Source organism: Callionymus lyra, chromosome 6 (assembly GCF_982586985.1).
Source record: "Callionymus lyra chromosome 6, fCalLyr1.hap1.1, whole genome shotgun sequence".
Taxonomy (NCBI): Eukaryota; Metazoa; Chordata; class Actinopteri; order Syngnathiformes; family Callionymidae; genus Callionymus; species Callionymus lyra.
The window spans coordinates 23,704,910-23,725,277 of NC_141823.1; the positions used below are offsets into that span (position 1 = coordinate 23,704,910).

Consider the following 20,368-nt stretch of genomic DNA (forward strand, 5'->3'; position numbering starts at 1 on the left):
CAAAGTTGCTGTCTTGGTTACAACCTCAGCCCCCTATAATCAAACTATAATCCAGGAGAGAGGCTTTGCGAGTCCAATTTTCAGATTTCCTCGGCACAATTATTTCACAAGCCTTTAAATACATCAACAGACGCCTCAGGAAGTTTGATTGGAAAAAATGCTTTTATTGCCTAATATTATTTGGTCCGTTTGTGGTTCAGAAGTGTAATAACGTTTTAATTATTTTATAATTGATAGATAAAATGAACTTTAATTGGTTATAACTAAAATATAGTGAGATACAATCAGCACATTTAGAGAATACATAAAGCAGAACACACTGCTCTTACTACAACATGAATAAAAAAAAATAAAAAAAGAGTTATTATTTAACTATAAGTATCATAAGGTATTAATATTTGTAAATTTTTAGCATATACAACATGCCAGACAGAAGTCATTTGAAATGTATATACTGTACATTTAATTTAATGGATCTATGAAGCTGGATAATTATAACCTTGTTGTCTTAATATCAACACCACGTCCTGCTCAGTACATCCGGGGGAAGTAGGTTACGAGAGAAAGAACATTCTTATTAAAATGATAATTAATAGGATTGTCACAAGTCATGCAAGTTTCTTCAGGTCGTCGAGAGCACTGGTGTCAAACCTTCAAGTTTAGTAAGTCCATTCATTTCCCATGATCAGTCTTTAACTAACAACAAGAAACAAAATGAAACTTTTTTCTTCTCTTAAGACTAAACTAAGTAAATTGACAAATATAATCCAAATTAAAACTAGGATGTTTAATTGGCTTTGCCCGCCAGCCTTGAGGTTCACACGTGCCTGACAGTGAAACTCAAACAAACTGCTGGAGTGTTTGTTATTCAGAGCCGCCCTTTCAAGTCAAATGATGGACTCATTATGATAACAGTGCAGGTTCATCTGGTTCAAGGAAAAACACACAAGTCTCACATCATAACTTTGCAATCTCGCTTGTGCCTGAATCCACGAGAACACTTCATACGTCCTCCTACCTTTGGTCAAGAATTTGCTACTTCTGTCCAAGAGTGTAAATTACAGTTGTTTAAGCACTGGCAGCTGCTTTTAGCCAACTTGTGCAGTGGCCTGGGAAAGAGCAGGAATGCACAGCCAGTGTATGTTATTACCCTCCATATTAACATGGTCTGAGCCTCTTTGTTTTTCCTTCAGCACCTTGACCTCGGCAGCAATAAAGACCTGCCCCACATCGGCTACAATAGTCTGTTTGTCTGGCATGTCAGTGAGTCAAGTGGCAATATTATCATCCCAGCGATCACTTTTCTTATCGTCCCAGACTCCTAATCACTGTTTAATGATTCTGGGCCAGAGTCAACACCACCAACCTCCCAGACCTGCACGTCTGAGGAGGAATTCTGTGAGAATGTCAAGGTATAGAACTGAATCTAATGCAATCACATTTCTTCAGGGGCCACGTTATTGATGTAGGGGGCGTCAACCCAAAATAAAGAAGGGTTGACAAGAAGTATCCTTAAAAAGATGGAAAAGTGTAAACAAATATAAAAAACTATATAAAAATAAATACATGCTTTATCTCAGAATATCAACAAGAAAAACACCAATTTAAAAAAATGTCATTCTTTCATATATTTTATTTAAATATTCCTAAGGGCCCAATTCTTGAAATGATTACCAGCTTGTCTATTACCAATTCCGCCACACAATGTTAGAACTCATTGAGCACTTATGTATTTAAATAGCAAGAGCTTAGTGTCTCCTCGTGTTATCTTTCTTGTTGACAGGCCAGACATCTGACACAAAAGGCCCGTGGGAATGTCCTGAGCATTTGCCTTGAGTCGATATTTTTCTGTTTATCATCATTAAATCTGTTTTGTTTTGTGTTCTTTAGGGCCACGATGCATTAACTCATCTGGAGATCCTCAACCGATGGTAAAACAAGGCATTAACCACAAAGTTTTGGAATGACTTGCTGTACGGTTTTCAGTTCAAGCAGATTTTCATATCCGCAATTGCTTAAAGGGCAGTTGAATAGACCTTTTCGAAACCATAACAAAAAATTAAAAATAACTTTATTTAAAATTTGTTTTTTTCTAAAGGGATAAAAAAACTAAACTGAAAATAAGAAGTATAAATCTGCAAAACAATAAGTTATACAAATGATAAATTAAACCACTAATTTAAAGTTAAAGGCATAAAAATGTAAAGCTAATTAAAAAAAATAATTGAAAAACCAAAAGGATTTTTTTTTCTGACTGTGTAACAGTCAGAGCCCCCAGCATGCACTTTGGCAGTGTCTCTGATAAATATTGATAATTAAATATTAACTTTGTCTCAAAGGCTTTCCCCTGTTTTATCACTTTTTATAAAAAATGTCTGTTCTCAACTCTGGGAGCAACAAGAAGAATACCATACCAAAAAAAAAGAAGAATACCAGCAGGTATTACCTGTGTTTTCAGGCCTTTGCGTTGAGCTGCTGGTGTGTTTGCGTAGGACGAGATGGAGGAGCTTGTGTTGATGTCATCGGTGTCGATGTTGTCGCTGATGCCGCTGCTCACAGAGCTGCTGTCGTCCCAACTGGTCGGAAAAACCGAGAAGAAACACGTCAGTTAACTCAGTCGGAGAAAACATGGTTGAGTCAGAAAGGTCGCGGAGGCCAAAAGAAAACCCCAGAAGAATCTTGAAGCAGCAGCAGCAGCAGCATGATGTGTCTTTCATCCTTCACTCTTCATTTGAGACGACTTCTGTTCAGATGAAACCGGCGCTCGCTCGCTCGCACCAAACACACAAGTTGAAAAGGAGCGTCTATCACATGAACAAAGGCTGGTGGTGAGGGGTGACATCATGGTGATCATGACGCTTTTGTGCGCAACCATTCGTGGGGTGACTTGTTCAAACAAAGCCGCCCAAGCAGACAGGCTGGAAGCTAACGCAGGAAACGTTTCATTATTGGTAAATATGAGCATGCGTGCGTGTTTGCCTTCATGCCAGAGTGTATTGGAAGCGAGGAAGGAAGTAAAACTGGCTGCTTGGCAAACAATTCTGTGAAAGGAGCCGAGGGAGGCTATTGGTGATTGGGCTCAGTGTTGGCTGCAACCAGGAACAAACACAGTCAAACTATTGTGCTCCGCTCCAGCCTGTCAAACACACGTCAGCCAAGACGTGTTCTTGACACGGAGAAATGAAAACGCACGCCAAATAAAACAATTACAAATTCTTGTGCGGTTTATTGGTCATAATTAACTACCAAAAAAAAAAGCACCAAACAATTTATCTAGCAGCACATTCTGAGGTATTATGGTGACACTAATATGTGAACAAATCTGTCTGAATTCATGAATAAAACTGATCGATCATCTTTGAAACAGCAGTCGATTAAATCAATCTAACATGTGGAGACCAAGTTGCAAAGTTACAGCACATCAACAGCACACAAAGGTAAAAACGCCCACCAAAAAGTAGTTAAATAAAAGAGCTGAAAAGATGACTTTCAATTGTACACACACACACACACACACACACACACACACACACACATGTACCTGGTCCCGGTGCCAGCGTTGCTAAGGGAACCAGAGCGCGGCGAGAAGACGGCGAGCTGGACCGAGAGTTTCATGACTCCATGCTGCTGAGAGCTCTCACAAAAGACGAATGTTTCCAACTCCCTCTCTCTCTCTCTCCGACTCTCTTCTCCCTCCCTTGAACCTTGGCTGGGTTCCTAGTGCAGGCTCCTTTGTCACTCCCCAAACTGATGCTTCATCCCCCGGGCACTGTTTGTCTCCCTGGACGAGCCGAGAGAGACTTTCAGGGGGGGGGGGGGGGCGAGGGAAGGACCTGCCCTGTTGATGGTAACACGAGCCTCCCCCAGGACCGTTAACCACTTCACTGCTGCGGAACCACTAATGCGGCGCACTAAATAAAACACACCCCGAGCCCTAAATAAGCCCCGACGGAAATCAGACGGGGCGAACACAAGTGGAGACCACATGATCACAGGCTGGGAGCGGAGTGCGCTGCTCATCTCGGTGTTGCTGGAGCGTGTGCGCAAGACTGCAATTTCCCAGACAGATCCACCCTGAGTGGCTGACAGGCCAGAGCTAATTAGAGATCAGGCGTAGAGCCGCGGCCCGGCCCACAGCCTCCCGCTGGCACAGCAACCCGCCTGTTAACAACTACCGGGGCCCTTTTAGCGGCCGCTCGTACAAGACGGGGACACCCACCGCAAACTGCCCCCGTGCGGAAGTGGGTGCCAACCCATGAGCCGGCGAGACCACAGGCTAATACATCATCACTGCAGAGCCAAATGAGATTATCAAGGTTTTTCCACGTGTGGACGTTCACCTCCGAAAAAACTTTTATATTAACATGTTGAAGAGCAGTGGTGGGAAATTACTTTTTACTGAAGCGCCACATTTTATACACAGGCTGTTTTGAGGGGCCCTCCAACCAAAAATAAAAGGGCTGAAAAGATTTATTGTACAATATAAAATATAAAAATCATGTAACCCCACTCACTCCTACTAGGTAAGGAAAAATATAGATGGTTGGGAATTTGAAAAAAAAAGTTTGGTAAAGAAAATACCTAAAAGTTGTACTAAAGAGGAAGTTGTTTTATCTACACTTTAACGCAACCATTAAATTATCTTTTTCTGGAGTCAGTTTTTTTAACCAAAAGTTTTGTGTGTATACCCAAAAAAACTATATAGTGGTATTTAGACACTAGTAATAACTAGTACATAATACAACTGTTAGTTTCTACATGATCTTTAAACCTCGCAGGGGCCACATAAATATAGTTTTGAAGGGCCATCACGCAAAAGGACAGAAAAGTATAAAAACATTCTAAATTTGCTCAAATTACTCCTCTATTGTACATGAAAAATCAATCATTTTAACAAAAAAACATATATAGAGCCTATTTTCCATATATATGTAGTATTCGGTATTATGTATATGTGTATAAAAAACTATCATGGAAGGTCACTCCCGCCAGGTGAAAAAATAGGTTAAAAAACATTTAATTTGTTTTTTTTAAGTTGTGTAAGGAAAATAAGTAAAAGTTTTACTAAAGAGAAAGTTGTTTTACCTAAACTTTAATAACTACTTAATGCAACCTTCTGTTTTTCTTTTCTTTTCTTTTTACACATGATCTTTAAACCTCACGTGGGCCACATGAATCCAGTCAAAGGGCCACATGTGGCCCCAGGGCCTCACCTTTTCTCAGGTCTGTTCCGGAGAGACACTACCGGTAAATTGACCCACATGAACAAATTCCAAAGAGGCACCTCGTCTCTCACCATGTCCTCTGACAGAGCTGTCCATTTCCACAGTGGGGTCAAAGGTGAAAATGTGAACCTTAAAAAGGGAAGCAAAGAGTGGGCGGAGCCGGGGGACAATTGAAAAAATGCTCCGTCATGGGTCAGCCAATGGGAGTGTCTGGATGTGTCCTGAGAACACAGTTTGTTTAGTTTGTCTTGTGTGTGTCTCTAGGGGCTGTGGTCAACTCGCCAACCCCGGTGTACTCCTGACACACACACACACACACACACATACACACAAACACACACATACACACACACTAGGAGGGCACGCATGCATGCTCACAGAGCAACTTAACCACGTCTGATTCTGGCACATGCTCACAGGATCTGCCGCAGATACATACACACAGACATGACAACCACAACAGAGCGGCGGAGCAGAAGTGAGGGGATTTCCTCCGACTACCGGGATCCAAAACAGCCAAAACGACTTCATAGAACTGTGACGTTGCACCAGTACATGCTCTCAATATAAACACTGGCTTCACAGGGTTGTGTAGTTGCTTACAAGTTTATGTTTTCCAAGAGGCCTGATGTGACTTTACCTACTTTCTCATTTACTCCACATATCCGGAGCACTGGGTAGGATTAACTAGCATCTTAGCATTTGCTTAGTCTGTGGCCCACAAGAGCTTAAAACACTTAAATAAGTCGAATGTTTCTAATAACCATGTTGCCATCATTACCAATGATACTGTTGTGCAGGCATGTAGTTATTTTTTAGTTGTTGTCTCACTGGCACAATATCTTTTTTTAAATGTATATTTAAAGGCAAGATAAGCAGAGACTGACAGCAGAAGAATTGAATTACTGTTGTAGGGCTTGTTATCAATCGAGAGATTAAATACCGATACTGATACCAATTATTTCACTTCGATTTCCAGTTCCTGAAAAAAAAACAATTCTACACCAATTTTAAAAGATCAATTCCAAAAAAAAAGAAAATTACATAGTACAAATATTGATCTTCATTTTTTAGCTTTTGTAAATGTCCACTCTGATCTGTTTTCTTAAAAAAAAAATACCATGGAAAAGAACATTTGCTATCAAATAACAAATTAATCCGATTTTCCTTTTGCCACTTATTGGTGTTTTTTCTGAGAAATCCATATCGAGTTTTTATCACACTGGCAATGAAAGGCACCCTTAGATTAGAACAGCAATAAGAAAAGTAATCATTTAAAAAGTCATTGACTTTCGAGTCATTAAAACAAGAACATTTATCCTGAGTTTTCTTCCTCAACCAGGATCGTCAATGGAAGCTGAAGCTGGTATTTAGCGAGTGAATTGTTCACTGATTTATAGACGCAGTCATAAATTCTAATGATGATTGCAAAGTGGTAACTGAGGAGGAACGATAGAACATAACTGGGGCCACTCATTTAGCTGTCAGGATACAATATAATGCCGTGAAGGGAAAGTAATGATAAAGATGTGGTTTGTAAAAATTTGTTCTTTCTGCCGCTACATTCGGTTCTGCAAGCAACACGTGGTTTAAAGGTTGAGATGGAGGTCTTGCGGTGTTTTTGACCATGATTGTTCTTAAAGTTAGACAATGAGATGGTTAGATTTCATGATGTCTGGCACAGGGAAAAACATGGAAAGTCATCAAACCGCAATGATTCGAGTGAGATTTAGTTTTTCAATGAGAAATTGTGTAGTTTTATTTCCACCTCTAATGGGTTATTCCTTCTCTTTCTGGACCTTGAATTCATTTTCCTCCTAATGAAAACATAAGAGCAGCCTGAACACTCGCCTTATGGTTGATATTTATCAATAATAACAATTCTCACCCTCTTCCTACAACATTAGATTGTTGAGAAAGCGTGACTTGATTATTAAGGTCAATTGTTGAGAAACAATGACCTAAATGAGTGAGCAGGTCAAGAGGCTCTCAGGAGCAGTTGGTCCAGGACTCTGCACATTCCGGGCCAGCGACCAGGAGGCGTGTGGTACGAAAATGATACAGCTGTCCCTGCACGGACGAGAAATGACAGGACGAGACTGGACACTCTGGAATGTCTCTCTTGTATTGGCGGCTATTGTCTCTTTGGGAAAACATTTGAAATGTGCAGTCAAGGAATCTACAAAGCTGTTGGTTTCCTCTCTTTCACAAGAGCTCCCTCTCTCTCTCCTTGTTTGATGTGTCAACACTCTGCTTTATATCAGAGCCGACTGACCCGGATCTGTCGGGAAACGCACCAAAGTTTTCACACATGTGGCACGCACCGTCGACCTCGTGCACGGAGCTGCGCACCACTCGGACGGAGCACTGAATCTTGGAATTTCTCACATGCCTGCAGACAAACTCCCTGAATACACAGAGCTCGCAAACAAGTCTATTGTCGCCTCGGCTCTAGAATGAAACTCATTTGTGGTGCGTCTGCATAATTAGAAGCGTGATCTACTGCTATTGTGAGGCAGCTTCACAGTCTTACCATGGTCACCACAACTCACTCACTATTTGTGCGTTTGCTTCCCGACATCAGACCTTATAAGACGCTGCTTAAGGGTTTGTTGTCGCCTGTGGGACGAATTAAGGTTTATCTTATCTTAAAATAATGAGTGACATGATAAACGAAAGGGTTGAAATATGGAATTCGGATACTGTATCTTTTGCAACATGAACTAACATAGTTATGATTGCAGAATTAAGAATCATTGGTCGTTTTTTCCCTTGTCAAGGGATTATAAACATCTAGAAAAGCCCATTTTTACCCTACATTTATTATTAATTATAAAACATAATTCATTTTTAAGCATTAAATATTGTGAGACTCAATAAAAAGGAAGTTGGCTGGAACTCTCCTCATTTTCCATGGAACCAGATGGTAAAAAATATCAGCAAAACTAAAAATCTTCAACATATTTTTATACATACAGTACATTTCATAGAATCTATTTTTGAGTAATTTTTCACAGTTTGTATAATGGATAATTACAATTAAAACCTCATTAATAACAAAGTGTAGCAACAACAGTATGGATAACAAAAATGAAAAAGTAGCTTTACTAGATTTATACACACGGATAAATAAATAGGAAAGTATTTGTGGAGATTTTAAAGTGTTTTTCTATATATGTTTATATTTAAAACTTAAATCTGACAAAATATTTCTCACATAATCAAAGATTTCATATTAACTGGTCATAAAAGTGTATCATACTTTTGTAAGATTTATGAGAAAACTTTGATTAGAGCTCAAGTTAAACTGTGAACAAACAGAGCATAATAAAACAACATTATTAGTTAAAATAAGAGAGATATAAGGAAGCGCTCCTGGTATTCCAAGAGTCCACATGGAAGCGCACCCCGGCTCTGATCACGGTTACTACTGGGAAGGTTCTGATTCAGCAGCTGTCATCAGCTCCTCCGTGTCTCCGGGCAGGACAGGCCCGACCAGGAGTGTCGGTGCAAAGTAAAACATGTTCCCTGGATCATTATCAAGAGGATTCTCCTGGTTGTTAAGACTAGAGCCGAGGGAGTGAACTTATAGACCGACTATTACTGAAGGGCCTGAAGCAGAACAATAACCTTCACTGAGCAGAAAAAGGGGATCAGGTGAAGGAGGGCACGAGGGGGACGGGCGGGTAGAGGGGAGACAGGTGGAGCACCAGGTGTTGTGAGTTGTGCCTGTAGACTGTGTTACTCCACCTGAGGCCAAAATCAAGCAGCTCAAGTCCAGACAGGACACTTGAACCAGGGCTTGAAAGGTGAGTGAGTACAACATCTCAACATGACCTCACGGCCTCCTGGTTAAAGAGTCACCGTGATACACGACTAACCCTCGTGACTCAGGATAACAAACATGGTCTGTTCAGACATTATCCTTCAGTCATGTTTTTGGAAATTAAACTTGCTGTTGCGTAATATAACATCAGCTCACACGGAAGATAGGAGATAGATTTGTTTCTTTATTATTCAAATTTTTTTGGGGATTTGAATAATTGAGAAACAAACATTCTACCTATAATGTGGATATAGGTAGAATTTTGTAATACAAAAAAACAATCAAAAAGAGTTCAAACACTTCATTCTTTACATTCACTTCTTTTTTATTTACATCTAAAATAATCTTTTGATTGAAGCTACTTTTTAAAGATTGAAAATATAGCAATATTTTTTTTTTATAGAATTTGCCATTTTTTGTTATTGAAAACATTCTTTTGATTAAAGGAACTTTTTATTTCCTTTAATATACTGTCTTTGATGGAAGGAATTTCATATGTCAAAAATATTTTTGGATTGAAGCAACTATTTTTAGGATTTAAAATATTTTTCTTGATTGAAACATCTTTTTTATTGAAGTCATTTTCTTGGGAGTTTTTGAATCAAATGAATTGACTTGGAAAACAATAAAGACACAACTCTACCTCCATACACAAACATTCTTTGATGACTTTAAAGCCAAATATTGAGTTCTCCTACTTTGAATAATTTTGCATCAACTGCCGTTGATCTGTTTAGAGAGATCATCTTCACGTCAACGTTGTGTTACACAAGCATGAGGGAAGTCATTTGATCCTCTCGCCACCATGCTGCTACTTCTCTCTGATTTACAGCTCATCATGTGAGGCGTAAATCATCCCGTCCACGGCGAGCTGTGTGGCGCCCACGCCGCTCTTCGTGTCGCCTTCTCATTTGCTTCAGCGAGATGATATCTTGCGCAGCTCAGCAAGAAACCACGTTCTGGTGGGGGGTCTCTAATTTAACATTCAGAGGTTCGCCAGCACAAAGACTGGCTATTGTCTGCGGCAACAAAGAGGATTCAAATCAGAGCATGGGCTGTTATGGATTGCTTCCTCTCGCTCATGTGTCAGAGATAAACACACACACACAGGATCAACTCTATTCTCCATTGTCTCCGTCTATTGACTCAGCTCCGTGTCGTCCCGGGCGAGGTGTCGGCTTCGGCTCGGCTTCCACCGTCAGCTCTTCACATGGTTAGACTCGTTTTCACGGAGTCACCCGAGCGTCACTGATCGCTATCAGCTGATCAGCTGATATGAGCCGACACCGTTACCATATTATGTGAACAAACTCTGATATCAGATGTTTTCGTAGCGGCCCCCTTTTTTACACTCCTCATTAGCCCACTTTTGGTTTGATCTGGAGGGTTTAGCGCTCCGGCTCAAAGGGGTTTTTCAAACATTCCTCAGCATGAACCCCGATCCTTTGAAGCTCGCCACCTTCAAGACCAGAGGTCACAAGGTTTCTGCTCCCCCCCCCCCTTCATCCTGAAGCCTCGACGTTGTCAAGAAAGTGGACATAAAACACATTTATAGACAGGCTCCACTCCTAGTGAGCAAACATCTCCAGTCCAGACTTCCAACTCACCGCAGGACTTGGCGAGGGAGCAGCAACCCTGTTACACCTGTTCACTTCACAACTACCTCTTTTAGAAACAGGATCCACCGGCGCCCTGCGGCGCTGTTGCAATCCGTTTATTATGCAATCAAGTGTGTCTGCTGTGATAATTAAACTGCAACAAGACGTTCCTTCAGGGGAGGGAAAGGTGTGGTTGAGGAAGAACATCAGCAGCTTCTTTCCTTTCCAATAATCTTTTGTCTTTTTAACAAAAAAAAACATTGTCTCTGTTCCATACCTGCAGAACCATCTCATGATCACAACTCAAGATGTCAAAATGAAACAAAAAAACTCTACTAACTTTTTATACATTATCACAAAACAAATATGTTATGAACAAAGAAAGAAAAAGAAGTTCAAGTTGAAACAATAATCATTTATAAAAAAATAAATATTGAACAGATGTGGTTCCACTCAGTGTTTCTGTCCAAAGAAATTGTTTTTGAGTCACATCTGTATTCAAGCGTCTACAGTTCAGTGAAGCACTTTGAAAGAGAAGTCTGGATTATGCGCTCTGTTATTAATCTTAAAAAAACACCTAAACATAACATTTGGTCGTTTACGGCTCAGAGATTTGAGAGGGAAATCATAGGAGAGGAAAAATCCCCCAACTTTTATCTCATAATTCCAGCCTCTACCTCTGAAGTCTGAGAACAAATCTGAGGATGAGTGCAGGGGGAAGATAAGAGCGACGCGATGAAAGGTGAGCGACGGGACAGTTTATGTTGAGCCTCACCTCGGGGCGGCGGGAGACTCACTCAGACGCGTAAACCTGAGCACAAGCTGCGTATAAAGGCGGCTGACGGGTCAGAGGTCAAAAGTCAAAAGAGGACAGGAAATGAAAAACACCTGAAGAGATACAGAAGTCGCTGACTCAAGTGCTTTAAACGTCAACAAGTTAATTCTGGCTTTAGCTCTCAGCAGGTTCTGTTTGTTAGAGGAAGGAAGAGTCAATATTTACCGACTCGTACAAACAAACGAACCGTGTTGATCATGTTAATTGAACTGAACACTGGACTCGTTCAGGATGCACCTATTCCTTCCTTCATTCAATCCTGGAATCTCTTTTCCATGTTAACTCAATTCCACCCCCTCCGCTCTCCATCTCCACCAATCTGTGGGCCTCAGTGGGGCCTCCATCCATATCTGCCACTTGAATCACATCCCTCTTCATCTCAGCGACAGGACAAAGACTCTTGAGAAAGAACCCACACGAGGACGGACCATGAGGTGCACACACACAAATGTACGTACTATTTCAATGCCAAAGGTAGAATGAAGAATGTGATGTTAAAAAGAAAAGATGTCAACCATTTAAGTGATGAAATATTTAATAATTATGAGGAAAAGAAGATGTTTTTTTTATGTTATTCATGAAATGCATTGCCACTATATATTTTACAGTTTCTGGATTCGTAATTGACAATCATTTTCTACAGTCGAACATTTTAGCAGAAGCTCAAGATACTTGTTTTGTCATTGAATATATTTAAATGTGAGCCAACAAGAGCAGGTTCTTGCAGGTCATGCAGAATAACTTGGCGAGCCAGATTCGGCCCCTGGGCCACTAGTTGGATAGATAAAATAAACATTGACCAGAGATTGTTCACTTTCCTTATTTCTACTTTTACTTTTTTATTTTTTATAAATGATCAAGTTCCTGTTTTTAGGTTTCAAAATGAGTACCCATAGCAACCAATACATGGATAACACATTATACATAAATGTTGTTGTTATCTTTATTGATAACAATGCTTCAATTAGCCAAGAATACTTGAGATGGTGTGAGTCTATTTGTCTGTATGTGCTCTGTTGTGCACTGGCGTCCTTTCCAGGGTGTCCCCAGATGTGATCACCCAACAAGCTCTCAGGTTTTACGCTGAAATTTTAGGCCAGATTTATAGTTCAAGTTTTTACCCCATGTGTAAGTAAGTAAGTAATAGTTATTTGTAAAGCGCCTTTCTAGACCAGGGTTAAAAAGCACTTTAACAATCAAAAACAGTAGGCAGTTAAAAGATATACTTTGAAAGATCATGACACATAAGACAAGAGTTCCACGTGGTGTAATATAAGATGACAAACATTTGAAACTGACCTGTCCGCATCTCCTTGTCCGGACGTGGCGTTCCGATGCAGCGTCTCTCTGACGGCCGCCATGCTGTCAGGAAGGCGGTTGAGGCGGCGTGTGTACAGGCCTAACCCTCCATCCGTCATGTAGCTGAAGAAGAAAAACACAAGATTGGATGAGCAGGATTTATTCGACACTCCTCCTGCTCGTCTGAAAGCGAATTCACATCCATCACCGAAGGAAAAGTTCAGTTCAAGTCAACAACACTGGTGAATTACGGCTCCATCTGCTCGGTGCTGCTGTACGTTGACTGACATGAGGCTTAAGTCCGTCTAAAAATACTCCCCTACGTGTTATTGGTGGTGGAAAATTGAATTTGAAGAAATGATTTACAGTTGGTGGGAGTTGACTGTCGCAGCCGTTACAGTCTGACGTTGATGCTGTGAAAACAAATTCCCACACAAAACCCCCAAGATTCAAATGCTTTGACACTAAATATTATGTTCTGTGCAATGTTGCCTCTAAGTGAGGAGAAAAACACTTCTGGCGAGGTGCTCTCCACAAAAAGCGTCTGTGTTATCTCAGAGGAGATCTGAGGCACACACACTGTAGCGTTTTAAAAAAAAACATATTTACAGTAAAAAGGCAGAACAGCGAGGCCTTTGTGAGAGCACCTGAGCTGCAGGTCTGAGACACATTCTGGTGGACACATGTTGTTTTAGCTCACAGGTTTATATCAGGGCGAGGAATAATAGCCGGGGAGACCTCGTGGAGAACATAACCGCACTACAAAGAAACCTTCTGTAGAACATTTGGTTTTTTAATGCCGACCATTCCTTAACTTCTGAGAGACAATATGGAGCAGAACATCACTGAAACATGTGTTTGTCTGGACTTCTCTCCGCTTTTTCAAACATATATTCTTCATAACAATAGTATTAGAAAGTTCTTGTACTAGTTTACATGTTTTTGTTTATTGTTTTATTATATTTCGATCTTATTTTAATTACTATTTCAATCTTAGGTTTGAAAAAAATCCTAAAGACAGCTGGAAAAAAATTCCTTGTATATTGTGAACATTCTTTGCCGATAAAGCGTTTACTGCTGATAATAAAAAATAATCTTGTATTTTTAAAACATAAGAACCCCCCTCATATTTAACTCAGTATTTAAAAAAATCCTACATAAGATCAATTGGCTAAGAAATAATTCTACTTTTTTTTTTACTGCTTTTAAAGAACACTGAGTAACACTAGCAGCCAGAAACTGGATCTAAATATGAAGTCATGAGGTTAGGAACAGATGAAAGTATTTAACACGACTGGAGGGAACGCTGTCGCTAAGACCTTCACTCTGTTCTCTGACCTCCACTCAATGAAGCAGCGTCTGCGGCTGATGTCTGTTAACCTGTAACTGCCTCTGGCTGCAGAAACAAGCCCGAGCAGGACTGTTTATAGGCCAGTCAGGAGGAGTTGACACAGGTTTTGACAAATAAAAGTCAGATATAAACCACTGACGGAGCAGGTCATCGACAGTGCAAACACATGCTTTTACAGAGAGGTTTACCTTTCAGCTTCAAACATGACTAGTCAGCAAAAACAAACGTCCAGGTGAGTCCAGCAGATGAAAAGAAAAAAAGACGTCCACAGACCGGCTACTGTCTGTTATCGGCTCAGTTGAGAGAATATCAGCGATTACAGCGTCATAGTGACAGTTGGGATCACTGGAGAGTGTGTGAGCTCTGTGTTGGTATGCAGACTCTCTCCGTCTGTCTCTCTCTCTTTGACTCTCTCTCTCCGTCTGTCTGTCTGTCTGTCTGTCAGTCTGTCTCCAGTCAGCTACACTGGCTTCCCCCTCCTGCCCGGAGGTTTGGTCTCCGAGCTGAAGGTGAGGGAGGGATGTGGGGGTGGAAGTGGGAGGGCGGAGGGAATGTTCAGGCAGCGTACCCCCGAGCTCTGGAGCCGGGAGACGAGGGTCAATAGACAATATGGGCTGAAAGTGAAAAGAGCAAAGTGGAGTCTAATGGATGAACTCACCAATCTTCGAAGCGCCTTTTTTTTTGCAGATCAGAATTAAAATTCATGGAAAGAGAAGTCACCTCTATTTGAGTCCAAGGTCAACTGAGATGAATGTCAGGAAATTAAAATGGCATTTAAAGTATATAATGTCACTCTTTGCACCAAAGATGACTGACATCAGCTGTGACTGTCCGTTATAAATATAGTTTAGAAAAGCTCTTTTAAATGAAATGTCTTATTAATTATTATTATTATTTTAACTGCCGTCATTTAAAGGTTAACTACTGTGAAAAGCCAACTAACCTGACTTACTCACATGTTTCAAATGTTAAAGTGTTCCTCTCCAAGATGCAGTTAGTCCCCCATCATGATGATGTTTTAAACGTATTACTTTAAAAAGTGATCCCCGTCTGAAATCTCAGCGAATGAGAGGTTACATCAGACACATACTGATGATACAATAGAGAACACATTAGTTGTCCTTTAAAACTGTTTTGAGGAATTTTGAAATTTAGGCACAACATGCACTTACACAATAAAGTGTGTGATTTGTATGTAAACTAGTTGAGATGTGAAAAAACAACAAGTAATGATAAAATAATTCAGTAATAACATTAATCATATATAGTCCAACCCTGACAGGAGGCTTTCAAAAAAAAATAGCTTTTGCTGCAACAATTGCATTCATTGATTGACAGCATTATTTCCACATGCTTCTTATCAAAGTGACACAAGGTTTAAAATGAGGCTTAAATCCACATTAGTCCTGCGACAGTTTGCTGCTAAAGTCTGAGCCACAGCTCCTCCTTCTGGGTAAACATCCCGCCTCGCTGTGGAAGAACCAGTTAGTGAGCGCTAACTGCCTGACGTGATGGACAGACGCAGTCAGAAGCCTGGAGGACGTGAAGCGGGGGAAGGTCGTCCGTTCAAATCTATTTTGAATATTTAACCCACGGGGCGGCTCCGCCCACCCGTGCATCCACTCACCACGCTACACCCCTCCACAGTAATCTGGTCAACCAGCGCTGCCATTTGAGTAAAATCTCGTTTTGGAGGCCATCCATCATGTCAGGCCTCCGGGACTGACGGCAGAGACGATCAAACACTCTTCATTTCACGTCAGATATTTGCTGGCCCAGGATGTTCCGGGGTCAACCGAACCCAAAAGGTCGGAAGTTTTAGTTAAAAAGCCTTTACTCTCCCGGTTTCAATCGGCACTAATGACCGCGCCAACATTCCTCCACACCTCGGTGCTTAAAGCTTCAGGACAGATGTCGACTCGTACAGAGTCTCACAAACCTTTAATCAACTGAGACATATTTAGAAAACATTAAATTGAAGCTCTCAGTGACTGCTTTTTTTACTGATACGCTTGGTTAGCCACACAAAATGGTATTGGTATTGGTAAGAAGCTCACCATACTTGGGTCACGATGCGATAGTACCACAATATATCATTATACATAGTTCAATACATCTTAGAGCGTCAAGATGAGTCAGTCGTGCTCCTGTTATATTTCACAGCAGCAAGACAGCTTGAAAACTGCATTAGCTTTCTCCAACTTGGATGCTTCACACATCTGCTAACAATTGTGTTGTTTTTATCATCAATATTTAGTCAATTTACTATATTTATAGATGGTATATCGATGTCATATTGGAGGTCAAAATATCGGGTTATTGTACAGTATTAAGATTTTTTTGAAGCTCTGCAAACCCAGATTCAACACTGAAGAACGTTGGTTCACTGAATGAATTGCCTGATGCTGCACATAGATGGAAGCAATCCAGCAACCTTTTCCTTTTGAAATAACAATAATAAAAAGAGTGGTAGCAGGTGAAAAGTTCAGTTATTCTGTTGCAGCGTGTCTGACATTATGGAGCAATTTACTTTATTTCCATGGTACTCATACCCAGATTGTCTTTCACTAAAACCTGTTATCTTTCTATTACTCATCCAAAGCGAAGGATATTATTGCTCAATGGTGGAGTTCAAGTATGCAAAGGGCCTGTTCCAACATCTACAAGACATCTCGGGTCACCGGGATATGGATACTTGTGGGATCATCACCAGAGCTACTCGAGATTTCAACTCACCCGCTTGTCACGTCCTCGGTGCGAGCAGGGTTCTTGGTGAGCACGTCGCCGTCGCTCATATATCCGGTCACCTCCATGGCCAGGCTTTCGATGTCCAGGTCCTCGCCGGGTCGGTCTCCGAGCTCCACGCTGCACAGAGCTCCTCCTCTGCCGGCCAGCTGCCGCCTGAGGTTGCCCGGGTACAGGTAGCGACCCCCCTGACCGCCCGACGCACGCCCGCCGTACCCGTTGCCCATGGAGGGGGCGTCGCCTGCCTGCAGACGAGGACTGGACTGACCCAGTCGCCATGACGACAGCGCCGGCCTAGTGGAGGTGAGGCTGAGGATGCTTCTCCCTCCGGCGGCGTTATTGCTGCTGATATCTGTGGTGACGCTGCCGTCGAAAGTCGTTTCCAAGGTGCTGCGTGGATGAAAGGAAATGAACATATTTCTATTAATAAAACTGTGAACTGTCAGGTTATTTTGTTCCTTTTCTTTATCCCCGTACAAGGTTTTATTTTATATGTATTTTAAAACCCACTTCTGTTCTGATCATTTATTATTCATTAAGTTACATTTTTTTCAGTCCATTTTGTCTACTTCACTCACATACAATTATATATTTTTAAATAACAGACAATTATAACAGTAGTCAATTCAATTCAATTCAAATCATAAACATTTTTTTGTTTTATATACTGAACATCATACACATGCATTCGGAGATATTCAATTACAATCAACTACATTCTACTAAATTATAGTTTACAGTTTATATTCAAACACATATGACTGAAATCTTACAATTATCATTTTAATCAAACCATTTTATTTTGTAATGAAACCATTTTCAACAGTAATCAAGCATTTTATTTTTGTAGGTTGCAATGTAAGCAAACAATTTTCAGTTGCTTCAAAAAAGTTCTTCTTACTTCCCCCCCTAATTTATACTTTATTATATTTAACTGAAGAGAATATCAACTCCATACTTCAACCAATTATTAAACATTCCAATATTATGTAACCTCTTAAATGCCAGCTTCAAACTAATGCGTTTCTAATAAAAACAGAAACGTTTTCTTTTAGGGAAGACTTTTGGAGAGGTAAAAGATAAACATAAAGACATTAAAGTACATTAACATTAGGGACAAGACAGCAGTTAACACAATAGTTAACAAACAAAAAAAAAGATTAAATGTGTGTAATAAAAATGACTGAATAAAATAAAATGGAAAGAATAACTACTATCCTTAAATAATATAGCAGCTGCAAATAAAAGTAATAGATTTTAAATGGAATACTGATCAGTAAAAATAGGAAGTGAAAGATCAATTGTCTGAATAGAAGAGATTTCAAAGGAGGGAGAGACGGTTCTTGAGTTTCAGGTCAAAGTAGAAATAAAAGATTCTATTTGATGAACTTGATGGTGATAAAGCCTAACCGTCTTCTCCAGAGGTAAACAGCCAATTAGCTCATGAAATCATGAGTCCTCTATATTTGACGAGCGATAAGCAGTGCTTTGATGTTCTCTCAAACCAAATGTGGACGTCTGGGTCAAAACAAGGTTCTCGGCAGAGGTCAGAACTTTGAGGGAGGAAACCAGATTAGAGCCCGACCTAAATCAAAGAGGCCACAGCTCCTGATCAAAGTCTTTGGTCTGATCCAGGATGAGACCGTGACCGAGAGGAAGGAGGCAATACCTGAGAACCGCAGCAGACAAAGTCGGCTGAGCACAAAGAAATGCTCTCAGACATTATTCCTCAGAGGTTGACCAGATCTGGCTGGTTAAGTAAAGATCCTAAAGTAGATCTAAACATGTTTTGGAGGAAATTAATCATGTGGGTCTCCTACTAGTTGACTGATGAATATATTTTTTCATTAACGTGAAACATTATCTTAAAGAAAATGGTTTATCTAACGTCTTAAACTTCAAGAAAACGTCTATTTAACGACTAAGACTATAGTGAAGCACGCAACGCCCTCTGGTGGTCAGTGTGTGCAGCTTCAGTGTTATTTTCAACCGATGCGGTTTTAATGTTTTCCGTCTGAACGTCCTCAAAGTTACATTATTGTCATTCTAAATACATATTTATTTCGTCTTTATATTTTCAAATGTGCTTAATAATCTATCTTACATTTTGCTAAAGCAGGGACAGCTGGTACTTTAAATTAGAAAAAAGTATTCTTCATTTAAAAAAATAAAAACATACACAAGGAAACTTATAACTTCAATTAACTTGTGAAACACCCGCTGGAATCAAATCAGAAGATGTTTAAAACCTTTACTTTAAGTTTAATTTATAAAGCTATCTTGTTAAACAAACACTTGAGTTGGTAGATCAAATAGAAAATCTTGATGATTGACAGACCAGAGAAGTTCTTACCTATGTGTGACCTGAGTTCCTCGCAGGCTGGACATGGTCTCCTCCAGGTTCTGTCGCAGGTCTGCTATGTTTTTGACCGTTCGCTGGCGTCTAGTCTCCGGGTCCTCACCTGGACGACACACCACATGTTAGACAAATCTTGCGTCCAAATGTAAGACTTGTTGGAACTGTTGGTCACCTGACAGATCCTCGACAGACGACTGACCCGTCTTGCTGAGAGAAGGGTCCACAATCCTTCCCCCGGAGCCGGACTCTATGTTTGCTACTCCCTCGCCGTCGGTTTGGGATCTGCGTGGAAACAAACAACCGAGGGCTCAAAGAGTTGATCCTGATTTATTTAGCATTTGTGGGAAACATTTAGCAACCCGAGAAGGATTAAAGTTAGTTAAACCGGCTGCCTGGGGTCCTGTGACCGACTCATGAAATGAACGGCTGCTAATTCTCAAACCTCTGGTAATGATGGAGATTTCATTGTGAGGATCAATCCAAACACAGCCATGACGTCTGTCACACTGTGCTTCAGACCTCGGTCTGCTCCCAGGCTTTGAACTTGTTGAATAACATACAGAACCCACAGCGACCTTCACTGATGCTAAACAAACTTCAAAAGGGGATTTGGATTTAATGAACAGACCTTTGCTGGAATATTTATAATCTTGTTTTATGAGGAATAATCAAACAGAAATGAAGGTTTGTTTGAATTTACACGGATTAATTTTGACAGGTGAAGGTGCTGTAATCCTGTCATTAATGTTCTGTGACAGGATTTATAGTTTTGGGGACAATGATGATGAGAACAGGTTGAGCTTGTTAGCTGTAGAGCAGACACAGCAGGGAACTGACAACGCTTTTGTCTGGGTAACAAATGTTAGACTTTACTGTAGACCGAAGGTGCGCAATTAAATATACTGTGACTGTTGTGAGGGGTCCTCAAGAGGAGCACGGGGCAAATTATTATGGAAAAACAAGTAGAAAAAAACAAGGATAGGGGAATTCAAGAAAAAATATAATAGAATAAACATAACAATGTCAATAAAATATGTACCGTTATAAACCTTTAATAAAAATAAACAAATTATGTCCTTCTATGTTTTCTAAAGATGATATTCGCTCAATTTATTTTGAGTGGCAAGAAA

The 20,368-nt window shown here is 40.4% G+C and overlaps 1 protein-coding gene across 3 annotated transcripts in view; it reads right to left on the bottom strand.

Moving 5' to 3' along the window:
• The window catches only part of nav2a (neuron navigator 2a), an 88,056-nt gene that overhangs the window by 22,954 nt on the left and 44,734 nt on the right, over positions 1–20,368 (bottom strand). For all 3 annotated transcript variants that reach the window (XM_087794329.1, XM_087794327.1, XM_087794328.1), the window contains 5 exons: positions 19,411–19,520; positions 19,233–19,341; positions 16,871–17,269; positions 12,784–12,906; positions 2,447–2,576 (listed from right to left, as the gene is read on the bottom strand). In XM_087794329.1, the coding sequence (XP_087650455.1) occupies positions 2,447–2,576; positions 12,784–12,906; positions 16,871–17,269; positions 19,233–19,341; positions 19,411–19,520 (871 nt within the window). The remainder of the gene's footprint in view (positions 1–2,446; positions 2,577–12,783; positions 12,907–16,870; positions 17,270–19,232; positions 19,342–19,410; positions 19,521–20,368) is intronic.